At 35.2% G+C, this 21,245-nt stretch overlaps 4 protein-coding genes across 4 annotated transcripts in view; 3 read left to right on the top strand and 1 right to left on the bottom strand.

Annotated features, from left to right (window-relative positions):
- The first annotated feature begins 2,648 nt into the window (after positions 1 to 2,648).
- LOC136800551 (b(0,+)-type amino acid transporter 1-like) lies at positions 2,649 to 7,363 on the top strand. Its single transcript, XM_067057209.1, has one exon. It carries the CDS (start codon positions 5,751 to 5,753, stop codon positions 7,257 to 7,259), a length of 1,509 nt encoding a protein of 502 aa, XP_066913310.1. The 5' UTR covers positions 2,649 to 5,750; the 3' UTR covers positions 7,260 to 7,363.
- A 757-nt stretch (positions 7,364 to 8,120) lies between these two features.
- LOC136800557 (ruvB-like 2) lies at positions 8,121 to 16,316 on the top strand. The gene is made up of 14 exons (XM_067057217.1): positions 8,121 to 8,249; positions 8,372 to 8,427; positions 9,010 to 9,078; positions 9,283 to 9,355; positions 9,506 to 9,635; positions 10,157 to 10,223; positions 10,444 to 10,550; positions 10,725 to 10,818; positions 11,149 to 11,272; positions 11,844 to 11,938; positions 12,152 to 12,270; positions 12,736 to 12,855; positions 13,238 to 13,367; positions 15,687 to 16,316. Exons 1-14 carry the CDS (start codon positions 8,195 to 8,197, stop codon positions 15,828 to 15,830), a joined length of 1,383 nt encoding a protein of 460 aa, XP_066913318.1. The 5' UTR covers positions 8,121 to 8,194; the 3' UTR covers positions 15,831 to 16,316.
- Positions 16,069 to 21,245, bottom strand: part of LOC136800563 (uncharacterized) — a 25,750-nt gene continuing 20,573 nt past the window's right edge. The window contains exon 2 of the mRNA XM_067057224.1: positions 16,069 to 16,978. Coding sequence (XP_066913325.1) covers positions 16,456 to 16,977 — 522 coding nt within the window. The 5' untranslated portion in view covers position 16,978 and the 3' untranslated portion in view covers positions 16,069 to 16,455. The remainder of the gene's footprint in view (positions 16,979 to 21,245) is intronic.
- The window catches only part of LOC136800562 (bcl-2-related ovarian killer protein-like), a 2,381-nt gene continuing 605 nt past the window's right edge, over positions 19,470 to 21,245 (top strand). Inside the window, exon 1 of the mRNA XM_067057223.1 lies at positions 19,470 to 20,664. Within this exon, the coding sequence (XP_066913324.1) occupies positions 20,059 to 20,664 (606 nt within the window). The 5' untranslated portion in view covers positions 19,470 to 20,058. The remainder of the gene's footprint in view (positions 20,665 to 21,245) is intronic.

Genomic DNA, 21,245 nt, shown 5'->3' with positions numbered 1-21,245 from the left:
CCAAGCGAAAATTTGCTATATAAATCACATCTTCAAACCGATGATTTTATCAAATGACCTTGAATGGTTTGGCTTGAAGCACGAACAACTTCTCGGTTTGGTAGCTAGGAGTGCGAAAAATGCCGTTTTAAAATGGTGTACCCTAACAGTGAACAGCAACAAAATTACCGGAAGCCGAAACACGGACTTAGAATCTGAAGTTGATCAAATTGCCGCGCGGGCCGCACGCATCTAAGCAATCTAAGCGGTGGTTCTTCGGTTTTAAATGTTTATTTTGCTGTTAAATGGAAAAAAATTAGTTTGAACGTTGACAGAAAGGATCTTTATCATCCTTGACTTTTAACAGCAAGTATCAAGTATCAAATAAGGTCAATTAATGAGAGGTTTTTGCAAGTCGCGCGGGCAGGTGGGAGGAGTGCTCTTTTAATGAACGAAACTTACATTGCAAAACCAAGTGGATATTCTATTATGATAAAGAAGTACGGAGGTAATCAAATTTGTCAAATTTGTCAAGAAATTTTGTTTTATTTTAATGTTTTGATGATTTTCGACAGACGATTCGTGATTCGAATAAAAATGTGCGATCGTTCGACTAACATCGTTCGATTTTATTAAGGCACCATTTACACTAGAATAACTAGAAGGAAAAAAAAAGGGCGATGCGCGGCGGGCGGCGGCGGGTGTTTTGCTTCCGTGGATTACGTGGTGTGTTTGGGGCATTAAGGCTCTTACGACCCTGTCCCTATAGCGGCATTATTAGAGGAATTTTTAGAGTGTCTCTTATTTTGCTAGCAACTTGCGAACTGAGGTGGAGTCTGGATCGCTTCGCAACCCTTATACAATACAGCTAGTTACTTTACGCCAACTGAAAATCAAACAATCTTTGTAAGTGCGCCAAAAACGTTTCAGTTGTACGCCGAAGATCTTCCGCGTTAGTTACACGAAATCCATAAATGTACTGGTAAACTGGTAAACCAGCAAAACACGCACTCCTACCTGCTCCTATTTATTATCCTACCAGCCAGAAAAGCCTCCTGCTCTGGAAAACCCCCTCCCTTGCTACATCCCATTTCTTCTTCTTTCTACTCTGACAGCTGCTGTTCTGTTAGTCGCTAACAGGCTAATTAGGTATTCATTCCGGAGAATTCATACTTCATCTTCACCTCACCAGCTCACGTTCCACTTCCTGACTCTGGATTCTGCAGCATTGGATACCATTTTAGGTCCTTGTTTTATGGGTCTGTAGCACTGACCTTTATATACCCTGGACAAAGCTTCTCAATCCCAGCCAAGCAAGATCTTTGATCGGAGTTTTTTGAAAATTGGTACCCTAATGTCGGCACTACTCGATAGCGGTGTAAATACATCGAGAGAGGTAGGTCTACTTTCCCTCAAATTCTTTTGATGATGTAGCGGCATTAGACATTAATTTTTAGCATTGCAATGGCTTCTCCTTGGGTACCAATTCTAAAAAAACTCCAATCAAAGATGGCAGATATTGTTTGGTCCAGGGTTATATAAAGGTCAGTGGTCTGTAGATTACACACTAAATTTAAAATTGAACACCGAGATTCAGCCTAATATCAAAAGGCCGTCACTGTGCATAATTCGATGTAGGTACTTTTTATAAAACCGCGACAAATGTGCGGCACGATGTTGAAAAGGGTACTTGTTGAAGTTAAGTGAGGAAAGTGAAGAACCGGATATGTCATGTAGATCAAGATTGACTTAGAAAAAACAATTCACACAGTCTCAAGCAAAGCAGGTAGAACCTAAATCAATCCAATCAAAGGGAACGATCAGAAAGTTAATTTCAATATTGACGTATATAGCAATTTTTTGTTGTTTTTGTCAGTTCTGTGTTAGCCTGGGAAATCAAGCAGCGTTAATACTTTCAGTCTGGGAAATCCTCTCAATTGCACGCTTATGTTCCGAGGCCGTAAGCACTGACCTTTATATAACCCTGGACAAAGCTTCTCAATCCCAGCCAAGCAAAGTCTTTGATCGGAGTTTTTTGAAAATTGGTACCCTAATGACGTAATAATGTCGGCACTACTCGATAGCGGTGTAAATGCATCGAGAGAGCTAGGTCTACTTTTCCTCAAATTCTTTTGATGATGTAGCGGCGTTAGACGTTAATTTTTAGCATTGCAATGGCTTCTACTTGGGTACCAATTCTAAAAAAACTCCAATCAAAGATGGCAGATATTGCTTGGTCCAGGGTTATATAAAGGTCAGTGGCCGTAAGCGCACAATTGCAAGGTTATCAAAATGGCAGAATTTTTAAGCGTGTAATTACACGCTTATCGAAATTGTTCTGAAACGGGCGGTAAGCGGTAAGCGTGTAATTCCAATTGCACCCTCCTTTATTATTCTGACACGCAATTCCTTTCGAAAGCTCTGTTGAATTTCATAAGCCTAGGGCAGTTTTTACTCAAAATTTATCGTAGAAGAAGATTCCGTAAAAATGGATTGCCCGTTAAACCATGCCTTCGCCCGAATTAGAGAATTCTGAACCCCTTGAAATCCCTAAGCAATTTCAACCGGGGCGGGAGCGGGCGTAAATTATAACCATGCAATTGCGCGCTTACGGCCTCGGAACATAAGCGCGCAATTGAGAGGATTTCCCAGAGTGACTTTTGATTTGTTCACAGGTTCAGGAGTAGTTTTTTTATGGTTGGCAAAGGATATCATACTCCAGGATGCAAATGAAATTTTTTAATCAGCGGACCTAGACTGGACGGGCAGTCTGTGCCACTAACTCGATCAGGAAGATTCTTCCGAAATGGGAAGAACCTTCCCGAACAGGAAGCACTCGAATTTTTTCTGCCCATTTGGGAAGATTCTTCCTCTTTGGGAAGTTGAAAATTGACTGAATCTTCGGCGAAGCTGTACGATGACCCGCGAACGTTGAAACTTTTTGGAGGTGAAAAAAGCATCAAATTTTAAGGTTTTTCACCGAAAGAAAAGTAAACTTTACCGTAGAAATCTTGTTAAATTGTGAAAAAACTGCATAAACTTCCCAAACAGGAAGTTCCAACCTGATCGAGTTTTCCTTATTTTCCCGCTTCATCCCGATCTGGAAGTCCGTTTTTTAACTCTTTCCCATTTGGGTGTCAAGTTAATTTCCTGTTCGGGAAGGTTCTTCCCATTTCAGAAGAATCTTCCTGATCGAGTTAGTGGCACAGACTGACGGGGGTTCGGGTATTATCAGTTAGGGTTTTTTTTTTAGGTAGGGTTTGGTGGAGCTCAATAGGTAGCAACTCCAGAAGATTTTTCAAATTTTGATTTTTTCCTATCTTGTAGAGCTTTGAAAAAGAAAGAAAATGAGGGGTCATAGGCCTCCAGAGGATAAGTGGTTGTAAAGATATTCACATTTTAGTGTCAAAGATCTTACCAAAAATGTCAAAAAAAAGGTTAGGAAAATATTCGAAAATTTGAAAAATGTGTCAAAAAAGAAAAAAAAGAAATTTTCCAGTCATATGCTTCTTTAATTTTGCATATCTCTTTTTTTTAGTGTAGCTAGAGACCTGAAATTTGGAGGGAGAATTCTTTGATGGTGTTAGAATATTATTATATAAAAATATTTGTAAAATTAGTATGTTTAGGCAAATACTTTGTTATTTATTGGTTTACGGATCCGCCGATGCTATTTTCGCCAAAATAAAAAAAAATAAAATAGAGATTTCAAAAACTTTTATTTATTTTTTCTCCTCCGACCTTCAAAAAAGAAGAAATAAATAAAAAAACCTTTACTTAAAACAGGAAAACAAAAGAAAAGAAGAGAAAGAGAGAGGAGGTTAAATGAGAACTTTAATCTGGTCATTCATTTTCTCACAAGTGAAGAGTACAAGGAGTGATTCTAGCTTTACGATAATGCTGGGGATCATCAGTGAGTTGTTTAAGATAATGTTGGGTGTTTAAGATAAAAACGGCAATTATTGCTCTTTTTGGCAATTATTGCTGAAAACGGCAATTTTTTCAACAGTAAAATGCTGAATTAGCAGAAAAGTAAAAAAAGTTGGTTCAATTGGCTCAGTGTATCAAATCTCTCAGTTTAGTTGACACTTTGGTATCTTCATTGCATCACAGCGAAAGTTGTTTTTTTAGTTTGTATTTTTGAAAGACCCCATCTGATTTAGGCAGGGCTGTCAGATTTAGGACCACTCACAGTAGGGTTGGGAGCTTTGTTGATTTTAAGGTCTGTGAATTACCCGCTATTAGTATTTGTGAATGATAGCATTCTGTCGTGTCTCATGGCGCAATCGGTTAGACATTGGGTTTGTAAACCAAGGTTGCTTGCATTTGTTGGTGGTTCAAGCCAGTTAGCCACACTAGCGTCTCGCAAAAATGCGTATCAAAGATTAATCTTGCGAAAGCGATATAAACTTGACTTGCAAGCAAAAAAATATGCTCCAAAACTTCTAAAGGGATTCATAAAAAAATAACCCTGTGCTTTTTAATGAAATTAACATTTTCGAAAACTATGAGAAATTGCCTAAAATTTGAGCCATATCAGGCCATACACGCCAAGCCAACCTTGAAAACTAAATTGAAGATCAACTTCCCACTGACCTATTTACATGTGTGGAATTGGAATTATTTTTACTTTAGCGTATAAACAAGGCCTTGAAAATGGAAGTGCTGTCTCGGGAATTGAATGAAAAAATTAGGTTGGTTTATATTCTGGCTGTTGCACGTTTTCAATCAGTCATTTTTTCTCACTTTAAGTTTTCAAGTTTTAATCAATTGCCTTGGGAACTTGAACTTGATCCAGGTAACTCTCATTCATGTTGTTGCAAATACATCATGTAGATGACTGATGTTGTTTTTTAAGAAAGCTTGATTTCCTAGTGTGACTAACAATAAAGTAAAACTTTCCTAATTATACCGTTGTTTTGTATAAGATTTCCATTTCCACACAAGATTTCTTTGCCACTTTTCTATCGGAAAAAGACCAGGACTCTGGGATAGTTGAAAAATTTTAAGCTTAGGAAAGTTAGGTAGTTTTTTGAGTAAACACCACAGATTTAATTTATAAAGCCCAAAAGGCTAGATGTTGTTCTTTGGCTACTATCCAGACCGTTTTTCATGCCCTTTAAGCGTCCCTGCCACTCTTGAAATCACTAAAATTTTGGTAAAAATGGCCATTTTAGTGGTAAAATGCTTATACATAATCCCCACAATGAAAAACTAGTATAATCCCATGGTTTAAATTCTAATTTTACGCGAAATGTGAAATGCTTCTTCCTTCTTACTTTTGTTGTGGTTCATGGCTTTATTGTTTTGTTTATTACTTGATGAACAATTTTCAAAAGATTAGAACGTTAGTAATAGTGGATTAAATCTTTTTACGAAGTTGAAATTGTAAATATTTGTAATTTGTTTTTGGACCTAACTTAGTCCGATCGGGCTGATTTTGTTAAAAAAAGTTTATTTGAGTTGAAGAGTTATCAAAAAATTGACAAAACAAAAGGTATTGTTATTGTTGTTGAGTTAATATTTTTGAGATATGTTGCTTGGTTAAGAAAAATTTCCTCCTAAGAAATGCATACAGCTTCATATCATTACTCAAGCTGCAACTCTAAACCTAACTGATTATGACCAAACCTCTGGCTAGCCAAAGACAAATGAGAAAGATTGTGTGCTTTTTTTGATTTCTTATCTGATATCAACAAAAAATCAGTGGATATTATATTAGTTTTTTCATGTTTCTCATATGAATATTAATATGAAACTATAAATTAAAGATGTCAACAACAACAAATGACCAAGTTGCTATCATCAACAATGAACCACTGTTTGATTGTGATCCAACTGATGGTGACCCAGCTCATTGCAATTCAAAACCAATCAAGCTACAAAGGAAGTTAGGTCGCCTTCATGGATTTTCACTTATAATTGGATTGATTTTGGGCAGCGGTGTTTTTGTATCTCCTGGATTAGTTGCTAAAGACACAAGCTCTACTGGAATGCAACTGATCATGTGGGTAGCAGGTGGGATCATTGCTCTTCTTGGCGCCCTTTGTTATTGTGAGATTGCTTGCATGTTCAAAATGGCTGGTGGAAGCTATGCTAATATATTCAATATTTATGGTAGCATGGCTGCTTTCCTAACAGCATGGGTGAATTGTCTTGTGATTGATCCCTCAAGTATTGCCGCAACTGCTTTAACCATTGGAACTTATGTTGTTAAACCATTTTATGAAACTGATTCTAACGGAGAAAAAGTTGCCAAGCTTATTGCTTTTGGGTTGATTGTACTGGTATTTATTATCAATAGCTCTTCTGCAAAAGTCACAAACATGATACAGAGGGTGCTATCAGTTATTCAAATATTATCAGTTGCTTTTGTCATCATCATTGGAATATGGCAGCTGATTGAAAACAAGACAGGTAATTTTAATCACCCATTTTCTGGGACAGTTTTCAATAAACACAGCCCTTTACATTTTGGTATTGCGTTATTTGGTGCTTTATGGTCTTATGATGGTTGGGCATCGATGACCAGTGTGGTTGAAGAACTGGATAACGTCGAACAAAACCTGGTCCTCACTCTCATTACTGGTATTCCTTTCGTTATATTTTGCTACATCATGGCTAATATTTCATTCTTGGCTGTATTATCTCACCAACAAATAGGTGCTACAGACACAGTAGCCATTGATTTCATTGATAAGGTTCTGGGTGTGAAAACATCTTACCTAATGATGGTACTTGTTGCATTATCAGCTTTTGGCAATCTTAATGGTAGCTTCTTTACTGCTCCTAGAACAACAATGTCTGCTGGACGTGAGGGACATATGCCTTTCATTTTTTCGTTGCTTTATCATAAAAATGAACAGCCTATACCAGCTTCTGTATTACTCATGGTCGTTTCTTCTTTGATGTTACTTCCTGAAACAAGCAACCTTAACACATTGATTCTACTCTTCAGTCAAGCTCAATGGATCCTTTACACAGCTTCTACAATCGGTGTGATCATTTTACGATACCGTAGACCAGATATTGACAGACCATTCAAAGTTTTTCTCGGAATTCCTGTATTTTTCTCAATCATTGGTGTTTATCTAGTGATCATACCATTCTTTCGTTATTTTTGGCTGTCTATTGGAATGTTTGGTTTTATTGCTCTTGGAATGCCAATCTACTTATTATGTGTCAAGTACTTACCTTCATGTTGTTCAAACTTCATGGAGATATGTAATATGAAATTTCAAGTCTACTTTGGTTTTGTCCCATGCTCTAAGGAAACTTGAGTTTTTTCTTTAGCTGCAACTGGATTTAGAATCAAATATAATTTTCATAATCGTCTTTTCCTTTTTGATTTGGGAGTGTCATTATTATTTTGTTGGCTCTGGATTTTTTCAATGATCAAGTGTTATAGCGTAAAATGCTCCTGATTTTTATTACCATTTTGGTATTTTTTTATATTTTAAACATTATTTGATTGTGGATTTTATATTATTTTTATTACAATCTTGGTATTTTTTTATATTTTTATAAATTATTTGATTGTTCATTTTATGTTTTTTTTATATTTCATGAAATATTTGATTGTTAATTTGTATGAACTTGACAAACCGAGAATTTTCCTTTTTTCGGAATAATTTAATGTAATAATAATACTCTTCTTGACAACAATTATTGCCAACTTATTTTTGGTAAACTATGAATACAGGGGAATAGTCAATTTTCATAAGTTAAAAAAGTTACATTATATATACAGTTAATTGCTGCATTCTTTTTCACCCTTTACCAACATAAACCTTTCAATAATATTGGAATCTAATTTGACAGACAGACTATCTTTAACTTTTTTTTCAGACTTATTCTAAATGAACACGAATTATTGGAAGTTAATTTGTTTTTAACTTCTACAATATTTAAAAAACAATTTATTGTAGTTTTATACAAATTTTATAATTCTAATTTATACACCTTTTATACACCTCAATTACATAAACATTATACAGATTGTATAAATTAATTTCAGATAAAAAATTAGTGTTTCTTGATAAGCTCTATTGCACATCTCATTGGAGAATTTCGTGTGCTTTTTTAAAGATGTTTTTCCAGATAATACTTCTATTCCAAATTCAATGATATTATATTATCTTTTTCAGCAATAAAAACAAATATTTGAAATAACCAAGGGAACAGTTAAAAAAGTTAATTGAGAACAATAAACAAAATGGCAGAGACAAAAGTTCCAGAAGTTAGAGATATCACACGCATTGAAAGAATTGGTAAGATTTCCTTTTTTTCTCAAGCCCAAAGAATCAATTCTTGTCCTGTCAATTTTTATTCTCGTTTTCTCTATAGCTTTCGCTTTATATTTCAAACAAAAGTTTGCTTGTTCTTTTTTCAGGAGCGCACTCTCACATTCGTGGACTCGGTTTAGACGATGCACTTGAAGCAAGACAGGTACGGTACACTCTATTTACTAGAAGTGTACCATTGTCTGAATGTTAAAGGAATTAGAGCCTTTCGTATGCAAATACTTGATAAGAGTGCTCAATGCAAACAGAATATTATGCTAGTAAATGTTTGACTCTTATTCTGTTCAAGCAACTACTAGGACTCCTATGGGTATTTTTCCATAACAACCTTTTCAAATCCTGAGTTGCATCTATTGTAAGTCAATAAGTAACTCCTTATTAGGTCTTGTGAAAAGAAACAAGTTGTTTTATAAAAAAACAAGAATTAGGGAACAAAGAATCTGTTTTCGTTGAATATGTTTCTTTGATCCTCTGGTCCTCAAAAAGCTTCTTAAAAGGCTTTGTTTTAAATAACAGTGATATCGTTTACTTTCTCATCAATTTAAATTCACAAGCTTTTTCACATTGGATTGACACGGATGTGGAGCAAGATTGACCAGAAAGTGAAATTTTTTCCCTTATCAGCATAATATAACAATAACAAGACACTGTCCTGATATAAAATATGTGTCTGATATAAAAATGTAAAAATAAAACCTTTAAATAAGACAAAAAAATTTTCTTTTAGGTATCACAGGGTATGGTTGGTCAGAAGAAAGCTCGAAGAGCTGCCGGTATCATTACCAAAATGATTCAGGTAAGAATAACTAAGTCAATGTCTTGTTTATATCATCACCTCGGGAATTATGAATAAAAAGTGCACATAACTACCTTATACTCATCTATAGTTTTTCATCAGTGCTTGAAACTAGCTTGGGATATGTTGAGTCTTCTTTAGCCATTCACTCTCAAACCAACACTTTTATTTTCTTTTAAATACCATGTTTCTCAAATATTTCAGGAAGGAAAGATTGCTGGTAGAGCAGTTCTCATAGCAGGACAACCAGGAACTGGAAAAACTGCATTAGCAATGGGTGAGCTAGTTGTTTTCACCGCTTTTTGTAGGTTTCGTTGAATATCGTCCATTCTGTAAGAATCAAGTCAACTACTCAACTTTATGTTAATTGATTTGCAATGTTATGTTGCTCCCTTCCACTCTAAAACTAAATTTTCTGATGTTTTAGGTATGGCACAATCGCTTGGAGCAGATACGCCATTCACAGCTATGGGTGGCTCTGAAATCTTTTCCTTGGAAATGGGAAAGACTGAAGCACTTACACAAGCTTTCAGAAAATCCATTGGTATCAGGATAAAGTAAGAGTTGTTTATTCACCTGGTCAGATATTATCAGCATGATGAAAAAAAGTTATTATATATTAGGCGAAAATAAAAAAATGTAGTGTTTCCGGAATGCGGGTGAAGGAAAAAAGCTCTCATGCGGCCGGCCGGAAAAATTTTTTGTTGTTACTATTTTTGATAACTTAAGATCATTGAAATATAACTTTAAAGATAACTTTTATGTACAAACAGTATGAAGTAATCCCTGAATACTAATGTATCAACTACTAACGAACAAAACTTGATCTACAAGCGGGAATATCTAACCCAACGACGTTTGATAGTATGCGGCCGGGTCAGAAAAAAATCTTTTTCACCCGGCTGGTTTCCGTAAAAACACTACATTTTTTTATTTTCGCCTTACATTAGAATTATGTAGAATATTGATTTTTATGTCACTGGTACGATTCTCGCAATTTTATTGGCCAAAAGATAAAGCCCAGTTTTACTGATTCTCTTTCTGCTTATGCTAACGAAGTTCTTCTTGGTTAATTTAGAGAAGAAACGGAAATCATCGAAGGAGAAGTTGTGGAAGTACAAATAGATCGTCCAGCTACTGGCACTGTAAGCTTATTTTATCACTTTGATTCAAAGTTCTCTCTACCTTGAAGGGTTTCAACTCACATTATACATTCTCCTTCATCGTTCACCTTGTACCCAGTTTGCATGGAGTTGGTTTAAAAATCTGAAACTTTGTTAGTTTTATTTTTCTTTCTTTGTCGAAATGTTTTCTCCCGCCGTTTATTTGTAAAAGTAGTACTGAATGATTTTTTCTATTTTTCAGGGTGCAAAAGTTGGTAAATTGACATTAAAAACGACAGAGATGGAAACAGTATATGATCTCGGAACCAAAATGATAGAATCAGTTACCAAAGAAAAAGTTCAAGCAGGGTAAATTGCATATGTTATTATCTTAGCATATAATTTAAAGATATTATGTCATGGGAAGTCACTCCATTTTTGAACCGTTCCTCGGGTTTCTATGAGACATTCATTTTCGGCACAACTCCTTTAACTTTTAACACTTTCGAACTCTTTTTAATTTCGATTCATGTTTTTCTTTAGTGACGTCATAACAATCGATAAAGCAACAGGCAAGATTTCGAAACTTGGTCGATCATTCACAAGAGCAAGGGATTACGACGCTATGGGTCCTCAAGTAAGATTTCACTCCTTTAGTATAGTAGACTGAAAGCTTTACTTGTTAGAGCTGAAAAAAATGAAATGAAGAAATTTGTTCTTGAAGATATTCTTTCAAAACTTTCTACTAGCAAATAATATAAAGTTGACTTTTTCCAATTCAGATTCGGGACAGAGACTGTTCTTTGAATTAGAAAAAATCCGAATTACAAAGAGTATACTATTTTCCAGCTGAAGCGACCGACGTTTAGTTCGAATTACAAAAATATTGAAATAGTTTGATTTTGCTGTACAGCAAATTTAAAATAGAATTTGCGTAATGAATTTGATATTTTCCCACTTTTAACAGACGAAATTCGTACAATGTCCAGAAGGGGAATTACAAAAGCGAAAAGAAGTCGTTCACACCGTATCTTTACATGAAATTGATGTCATTAACAGTCGAACCCAAGGATTCCTCGCTTTATTCTCAGGTATGGTAGCTTACATGAGTTTTAAAAAATGGCAAGTTCTAAACCTAAACTTTAATACCGATATATTCAGATCTTCTCGGTGAACTTCACCTTTATATCGAAGCAAAGTATCATACTTATAATTATTTGAATCTAAAGCTCTTTATTCCCTTATATCTTTTCTAGTGAAAGTCTTATCTAGATAGTTTTCTCGAGTCTTTTATAATATGTGCGTAAGACAGCAATGATTGATGTTATATGATAATACGATAATTGTTACGGGATAATATCAGTTTCTATTACTGTTTGCAAGTACAAATCGCCCCTTCTTTTGGGCCATTCCATTTTATAACCATACAGTGGGGTGGACGAACATTTCATCCAGAGGGTGTTTTTTCATTTTTCCAAGGGGTAAAAAGTTATTCTAAAAAGTCCAGGGGTTAAAACACTGATTTCAGTTCGTCCACCCTCAAAGTATGAAGAGTATTTTTCCAAGGGTATTTTTGCCATTTTCCAGGGGGTATTCAGACATTTTCTATATACTCTATGGTTTTAAATAGTCTAATTTTTTAACCTTCCGTATATTTCCCAGGTGACACGGGCGAAATCAAAGGGGAAGTACGTGATCAGATCAATACAAAGGTTGCCGAATGGAGGGAAGAGGGAAAAGCTGACATCGTCCCTGGCGTAAGTTGTGTTACATCTGAGATAACTGATTTGGAAGTAAATGTTTTTTTTTCGTACTTCTTTTTTAGTTTCGTTTTAAATGTGGCCTCACTATCCCAAACAAAAGAGTAAACGAATTATGCTAGAAGAGGACATTAAGAATTTGAGCGAATTTCAGATATCCATTAAAAATCCCTCACTCATGACGTGTGTTTTTTCTATTTCTATCCTTAGGTGCTTTTCATTGACGAGGTTCACATGTTGGATATCGAGTGTTTTTCTTTCTTAAACCGAGCGCTCGAAAGTGACATGGCTCCTATATTGATCATGGCTACAAATCGTGGTATCACCAAGTAAGAATCGTATTCATCTCTACTGAATCTTATTGACACACAACGTTGTTTCGACGTTTATCTAACGTTCGCAACGTCCATATAACGTTAGATGAACGTTGAAAGAACGTTGTGTATCTCACCCTTTGGTGATTTTCAGGATCATGATTAGAGAAAAAACAAACCATTGGTTAAAAATATTTTTCTACTGAGCCCTTTGAAGGATGTCCAAATTCTAGCAATTCTATGAATGGTGCACCTGATGGTTCCGTTTCTGAAAGATTTATTGTTAAACATGCGTATTGAAAAAATTAAATTGTGACATTTTATTGGCATGTTATACAGAGCTCAGTCAGGCCCTGTCTAACCATTTGAGACATTTTACGTTAAAATAGATTAGCCAACTCCCCGTAATAGTTCCTCAAGATTAACTGATACATACAGCAGCTTATTCTTGTGTTGTTTTTTTATTATTTGTTATTCTAGGATTCGGGGAACGAATTACAGCAGTCCCCATGGTTTACCGATTGATTTGTTGGACCGTCTCCTCATTATCTCCACATCTCCTTACGAAGAAAAAGCTTTAGAAAGAATTCTCAAAATTAGGTAAAACCGTAAATTTGTCTTCAATAACTCTGGCCTATCGCAACAAATCACGTTTGAAAATATGAATTGTTCTGCATTTTAAGGTTCTCTCGTAGCATTAAGGATTAGTGAGAAAGATAGTATAGAGATCACTTCTAGTTTTCTATAATGATAGATTTTCAAGCAAAAGATCTCATTGGAACTATGTTATGATAAACTATGGCTAGTATAGGAACATTAGATCGAAATTTCGCTAACATGCGCCCTTTAAGTAGAGAAATTTAGGGTGTTGAAAACGTTATTGGGCCCGAAAGTTTGAAGAACGATAAGATGCTTGATTGAAAATGTCATACTGCTTCTTATAAAATATCGATTTATGAACGATTTCTTTTTCTTTCAAAAGATGTGAAGAAGAAGACGTCGAAATGACGGATGACGCGTTGGCCGTCCTCACTAAAGTTGCCATGGAAACATCGCTTCGATACGCTATTCATTTGATCACTTCGGCTAACCTGACTTGTAGGAAACGAAAGGTATGAAGATCGCTTGATTGGCAAAATATCTAAAAGGACTAAAAATTGAGCTGACAAATATCGCACTAGATAAAGCTACTCTGTACTTCCCTAAGACACGGCAGTTGAAGCAAAATGATACGCTATCTTTGATGAGTAACCTTATTAGTGGACCACAGTTCGGTACCGGTAATTTGCTCAATCAAACAAAAAACTATGCATGGTGCGAAGCGAGGAGGCGAGAGAATGGACTTTATCGATTGCATTCACCGAACTTGTCTACTTATTAAAGATGCAGATTATTTTTCTTCAGCTGTTTTATATAAGATATTATGATTGAGCTGTTTATAATGTTATTAATTTTCTTCGTGTCGCCGATGAATTTACGTTATCAAAGTTCACAGGTTAGACTCGAAGACAATCGATTAAGAAGGCGGGGATTTAATCTAGTAGTTGAATGTTGTAAAACAAGAATCGCAAAATTGCGACTAAATATTTCCTTAAAAATGAAGGTCATTATTGACATATATAAAAAGGGATAATTAGCCTTAGTAAAAGAAAGCAAGGTGAGAGTTACAAGTTACAATTCCAAGTCTTAAGTTGTTCAACAACTCTACAAATGTCTAGTCACCCTATAGACCTTTTTTAAAGAGAAGAGGCAGCCATATTGAATAATTATGTACTCCAGCATAAAAACAATGATACAGCCATGCATAATTACTGTATCATACATATTTTTAAAAATTATGCATGTCTGTATCAGTGTTTTTATGCTGGAGTACATAATTTATTCAACATGGCTGCCTCTTTAAAAAAAGGTCTATTGAGGGTGAGCTTTTATCGTGAGAAAATAATATTTTAATCCACGCAAGTGGTAAAAAATACTTAGAGAAAATGGTACTATGAAAGCCCATTCTATACTCCTAAATGATAGTTGAAAGATCAGCAGTTGAGAGGGTTGATTAAAATAGAAATCAAAGCACACATAATAAAGTATACGTATATATTTGTCCAGAAAGAACTGGCATGTTGTTTGCTTTGTTTTGGTATTTAAAAATATGTACTCATCAGTCCTAAAAAAAATAAAAATTTGAATATAATGAGGGCAATAAGTCTGGTTACTTTATTCACAAGATTTAAGGATTACTGAAAAAATACTACTGCAGATGAACTAAACTCAAAAACTAAAACTGCATTGGTTTACAAGACTAGAGAAAGATGTCAACCATCCACACGGTTCATGAAGAAAATAAAGTATTTATCAAAAAAAGGTTCTCTTTTTTTTGGTAATCAATTCCAACAAACAACAATCAAGATACCCTAACAGGATCCCACGGTGTAAACAACAACAAAACCCACACCACCAAAATTGTAAAAATAAGTCAATATAATTTCTATCAACAATTTCTCGTCGTCGTAAGATGTTTTTTTTCCAAAATTCTGATACCAATCATGGCTGGAGTCATCATGTGTAGGAAACAAAACTGTGTATAACAACAAAAGTTTATTGAAAATCATCCCACGGTCATGGTAAAGCTAAAGATTTATCAACCAAACAAAACTGACGCCAAGTCAAATCTCGAAATCTGTCGATTAAAAATTTCCATGAAAATTACAATCACAATCGAAACTTATCTCATAAAATGCTTTTTTCAACATTCTGGAGGGTTAAAAGTTAGATGTATCATATGTAAAGCCAAGCAATACATGAAAAGTCATTTGCTATCCCATTTGCCATGAGATATATGAGTCAAGAAATCAAACAAAAACCAACAAATCAAAAAACCAACAAGTCTCTTCACTTTCATGTCACATCGTGTTTATATGGGGTAACCAGAAAGTCAATCCACAAGAACAGCCATCTCCCTTTATTATGGAGTGTTCCAAAACTATTGGTAGGTTGTTTGGAAGTAAAGAAACCCACACAGTTTGATTTATTTTAAAGATTTTAACTTGAAAACAAACTGCATCTTTCTAGCAGCAAATACTCATGTTTCAACCTGCTACATAACAATTGTCAGTCGGGTCTGCTACTAACATGTAATAGTTTTATTATAACTGGGCTTGAGAATCCGTAAGGAACTTGTAACATATATTATATATATAGTTTATCAGTCGACTTGAATCATGATGCATTACTTATAATTCACTGGATGCATTTTTCGCTGTGAAAATAAAAACGGGCGTCAGTCAGGGCGCACGGAAGGCGTTTTGACACGGGAAATTATGGAGAAAGCCCGTTTTAATAAATATTTCCCTTTTGGAAAGCGGGAAATATTTAATTATGCATTTGAAATACTAAATGATCACATGTTTAATGTTTTTTTTTTCATTTTCTAGGGTACTGAAGTTGACGTGGAGGATATAAAGAAAGTTTATTCCTTATTTTTCGATCAAGGAAGATCTGCGCAATTCTTGAAAGAATACCAACAAGAATTCATGTTCAATGAACAAACTGAATCTTCCACCATGGATACTTCATAAGTATATTCATTCTCGACCAATCAGAAGCTTGATCACGTGGTTTTCTAGCTCTCTGATTGGAGGATAAGTATCAGGATGTCCTGTGATTGGTTGGTTTAACACACATGTGGACGGTTTGAGGATTATATAACATGACGTAATATAATAATTGGGACTTCGTGACTTCTCACGATATGACCATTTAATGAACGATTAAACGTGTTTTGGGGTTTGTTATTTTGTCGAAAACAATGAGGTGTTGATGGTTTTTAATGTATATTTCTTTATAAAGTTAGAGACTTGAGTATTGTTATTTTTCAGACAGTGATGTTTTTATTTTTCCGGTTTCGCCATCATCATCATTGATGTTAGTTTTGTACAAAAGATATATTTCTATATTGTGAGTTCTCAAACAAAAAATATTGTTACATCTAAAATGTTCGACTAGTAAATTTTTAAGTAATATGAAATAATCAATTGGTTCAATCAATCCTATCTATTATATCGCTTCAAATTTGAAAACAAAATATATAATTGCCTAACTAAAATTTACATCAAACTAGAAAATGAGTTTGATACTCGGACTCAAAGCTATTGTTGAATTTTCGCAAAGTCTAAGTTCTCAATTTTTGCGACTGGATATTATTCATAAAATTCCCATCTCTTCATTTTCATTATCTCCATAGTATGCATTATCTCCATAATATGCATTATCTCCATCATAATAGTCACTATCTCCGTCATATTCTTCAACAGGGTCCTCATTCGATTCTTTTCCACCACCTGTTACTTCCATACGTTCCTTAAAAAGTTGCTCACGTTCCGTATTTTTCTTCCCATAGATTAATATAGTATTATCACCACCTAAACAAATCCTCAAAGTGGCTCGAACGGAGTTGTAAGTGATCACGTGACCATTTTGGTAAACAATTCCATTGATCCGACAAGCACGGTTGTTGCGGATGGGTAGAAATTCCGCGAAACATAATACGGACATGTCGTCTTCCCGGACAAGTGTGGTCAACAGTTTCTTGTGACAAAATAGAACAGAACAAGAGTTATACGAAAGGATTTCACCTTGGCTTGCATCATCCGAACAAAATGGTATCCTAGCTGCGTTGATCAGTTGAACGGATAAAAGAATGGAAATAATTGCCGTTGCGTCCATCCTAAAAAGACAAAGGAATTAAAGGTATTGTTATAAATAATAATCTCCAAATTTAATTCCCGCCACTCTCAGATCAAAGTCTTTTAATTACAGCCTCTTTGACTCAAATGAATCCTTAACCTGGACAAGTTTCCTAGTCTCGAACAAATGTTATGGACCCTTCAGTTAACAATGCCTCAATAAACCTTACTCCATAATTCGAAATTAACCTATTATTTTCATTTTAACCTTACCTTCTTAAAGTCTACACCAAACCTTATCACGGCACTTCATGAAATATCTATCTGTGTATAATGAGGTCGATATTGTGTCGATCTATAAAACTTTGAGGTTATGCCTGTTCCTTTCTACACTAGATCTGTAGTGTTTTTGTGAAACCTCAGAAAACTATCTATTGCACCAACAAACTTCTCTATTACCCTCTAACAAGCAAGGCTGTCCCCATAAATGTTTCAAGTACTCTATTTACAAGTGACTGCTTTCAAAATTGTGGGTTGAATTTTTTTCTTTCAGTTTTGAGTGCTTTCATCATGAAACACGTTTGACCTCCTTGAAACTACCTTTTAAATATTTCTCAGCAAAAAATTTCAAAACAATCATAAAGCTTAGCATGAATGACTTCTTTTGACGATGTAAACTTGAGTTTTATGGGGCTTTGAAAGTGAAATAAAGGATTTTGAACCTCGTGGAGCACTTTTTTTCCACTGATTCTTATATTAACCCTGAAAGATTTTGTCCTGTTGAATATTTTCGGCCCTTAAGATCCCGTTACTTTAACAGTTATGTCTTTCCAGGAGATGGAGAGATATCTGATACTTAATAATGTCAACTTGTCAAACCAATGAATTCTCTAGACATCTTTCAGAACATTTTTTTAAATCTCCATAACTCGAACACCCATGAGAAATGCAGCATTGGACTAGAGTTCTGGAGGTTGGGAAGATAAGAGTCTGTTAACTGAAGGAAGGGGTCTCAAAACCTGTTCGATTTAAGGAGACTCAACTATATGATTTGACCGTCCGTACCAAAATAGTTACCTTTGCTGGAACCTCTGTCGTGTGTAAATCTTTTAAAAGTGAGGACCACCTTCTATCTTTCGTGTGCCAAGTTGTTTTTAAATACTGCTTACAAGATCACTGTATTAAGCTTTTATTTTTCTCAAAACTTTGTATTGTTGTTGGTGAGGGGTGTTGATACATTTTATAATGACGAAACCACCTTTATTATTATAACACCCTATTTGCTGATTCGTTCCCATAACCACCCATATCTATCGTGATATCAAAGTCTCAAATCAAGTAATTCTTGACTGAAGCTTCGAACTCGAATCGAGCAAAATTGTATTGTATATGAGGATTTAGACTCTAATATGCACCTTGACGTGTATTTTGGAAAACACCAACGAAACAACCCAACCCACTTCGCCTTTTCCCTTTTTTCGTGTGGCAAACTTGACAATAAATCATGAAAAATTTCTCTAAATTTTAGTCCAATTTGTTAGAGTTATCGTGTTTTCTTTAATTCTTTGGCTTTGCACACCACAAGTTTTGATTAAATTTGATGAGATTAGTGGCTTGTGTAAATCATTTTGTGAGTGACAGCCTGTGACAAGACCATGAATAGTGAACGAATACTTAAAATTTGCTTTGTGGAGGGATCACTTTTCGCAAATTTCGGAAAACCGTTGGAAAATTTACTCCTTGCGAAAAAAATTTATTTGAAAACAGCATTTTTGCCAAAAAAGACCTAGGAAGATGAATGAAATTAGGTGAAAAATAGGCCAAATCGCGAAAATTCGGAATTTTCGATTCGCGAAAATTAATCCACTTCAGGTATTATTCAAAACAGTGCCGTAGGAAGCATTTTCATATTGAGGGGGCTGAAGTTTAGTGTCACCGCGAGGGCCAACCATGGTTTGGCCCGAGGGGGAAAATTTTGAAAATTTGAGCTCTAGATTGCTTGAAAATGCACTCAATTGTGACAATTATGACAAATTAAAAAAGAAAAACTTTGCATTTTGCAAAATAACCATTTTTGAAAAAATTATTGGGGGGGCATAGCCCCCCCCCTTGCCCCCCCAGTTGCTACGGCACTATACTCAGTGGAAATTCACCCAGTTCATAAACACATTTAATTGGCTCATTGTTTTTGATTTGATAACTTACATTTTAGTATAGTCTATAAGTAATGATTATTAGAAGTATGTTATGAAAAGTTTGAAACTCGTCGACTTGTCGAGTGAGAAGAAGAAATATTATTGAAAATTTGTTAACTTGAAATTATGAAAAGAAAAAAGAAAAACCAGATGAAAAAGAAGAATATCTATGTTCTTTTACTGCAAAAAAACACCTGCTGTTTTTTCACTCACACTTTAAAAAACTTCCTCGCTGGTTCTAAACTAACTTCAACATGGTGTTTTATCATAAAACTCATCTCTAAAGTCCCTTGAAATACAAATCTTGACGCCTTTCCTTCTTGTGTGGATCTCGATTTAACCTGACCGTGGAGAGGTCTTCCTATCGTCCTCCAAATCACCTTTGTCTAACAAACCCAACAACGAATCACTGAGAAGGAGAGAGCTATCCTTCATTTTTTGAGATATCTTCTTCATTTACTCTGCTAAATCAGATTCAGTTGAGCAACAGAGAGAAAGAAAAGCTGCGGAAGGTCTAAATGAAATACGGCAGTGAAAGAGCACTACTTGGAATCGACTTTTTGCTTCGATCGCTCTACGAGTTATTGTAATAACAGAATATCGCAACAAACACTCTATTATTAAACAGAAGAACTTGTCGTCTTAGAGTCCATTCCTTTATCGTTCATTTTGGGATAGCTAAGAGATTCGTTGATCTTCGCCACCATCGACTATTTGGTAACTTGATGTCAAGATTTTACGAAGGAAAATAACCGCTTGCTTCCCTCGATAAAACTCGGATGAAAAATCAATATTTGTTCAGCGTTAAAATAAGAAGAAGTATTTGAAAGAAGAAGAAGACAAAAAGCCTCTTCCTTTTTCTTGCTTTATACAGCTTTTAAATATTAAATAGAAGTGTATTTTGTACACGGTAAATAGAGGTCAGAATGGCAAAAGAAGTGCCGTTGAAACGAGACAGTCTACTTAAGTTGGAGAAAGTCTTAAACATTTGGAAGAGTAAAAATATAGTTGAAGTGTCACGACAATTTACTCGAAGTCGCACAGAGTCCGTCATGTTTTTGGGACGTAAACTTTCACGAAAGGATATCCAGCCTAACTCCGTTGAAGATATTACCATTACAGCGCAGAGGCTATGTGAAGAGTACATCGAAGCCAGACTAGCGCGATCTGGTTTGAAAGGGTTTGAACAGAACAGTACTGAGATCAGTGAAGAATATTCGAACGTTTTACAAAACATGGGTCAGATTCTTGAAATGAAATATCCTCGTTTGTACACAAAGCTATCATCCCATCTGAAAATTAACTATAACAGTGAAATCGTTGTGTGGGACTCTTTCAATAAATTTGGTAACTTTTTATTCACCGGTGGTATAACTTGGGCGAAGATTATCGCTTTTTACGCCTTTACGGGCGGTTTGGCGTTGGATAGTATGACTCATGGGAAGAACGAATTACCAGGACGAATGGTTTATTGGTTCGGTGTTTTTGTTTTTAAACGGCTAGCAAGTTGGATAAAAGAACAAGGAGGCTGGGTAAGAACTTGAGCGAATTGTCAACAATTCCTAAGTTTTAGATCCTACAGTGCGAAACTCAGAAAAACTGGGTTACTTTTGATTTCGACCAAAATCTTATGCTTATAAAATTCAGCTCCGAAAATTAAAATTTTCCTAGCCAGGCTAAAGTTTAGCCAGTACCACACGAACAACGCCTGACTGATCAGAAAATCGCGTGGTGGGATAGGGATATGCTAGGTAAATTAAGATTTGTTGTACACCGATGTAAGGGGAATGTTTTCATTCAAATTTTCTCTCAGAGTCAGAGTGTGCGTAAACAGACCCGGTAGAATTTTTTCAACCAGTTAGGGGTAAAAATAACGGACTGAAACTCGATGGGGATTGATATTCCCATATTTTTTATGACTGGGGATTTAAATTCTTCAAATTTTTCAAGTCAGAAAATTCAGTGGGGATATGAAAAATAGCATAATATTTTGCATAATATTCGTTTATTTTCAGTGGGGACAAAAATTGGAGTATAACTTTCCACCAGGGACGATATTTTGGCCTATTTTTCCATTGGGAAGGGTTCCCAGTGGGTCTGTGCGTGAGAAGGG

The sequence above is a fragment of the Clytia hemisphaerica genome, unplaced genomic scaffold (assembly GCF_902728285.1).
Source record: "Clytia hemisphaerica strain Z4C2 unplaced genomic scaffold, Clytia hemisphaerica genome assembly, whole genome shotgun sequence".
NCBI classification, from domain to species: domain Eukaryota; kingdom Metazoa; phylum Cnidaria; class Hydrozoa; order Leptothecata; family Clytiidae; genus Clytia; species Clytia hemisphaerica.
This window is presented reverse-complemented; position numbering and strand designations above follow the sequence as displayed.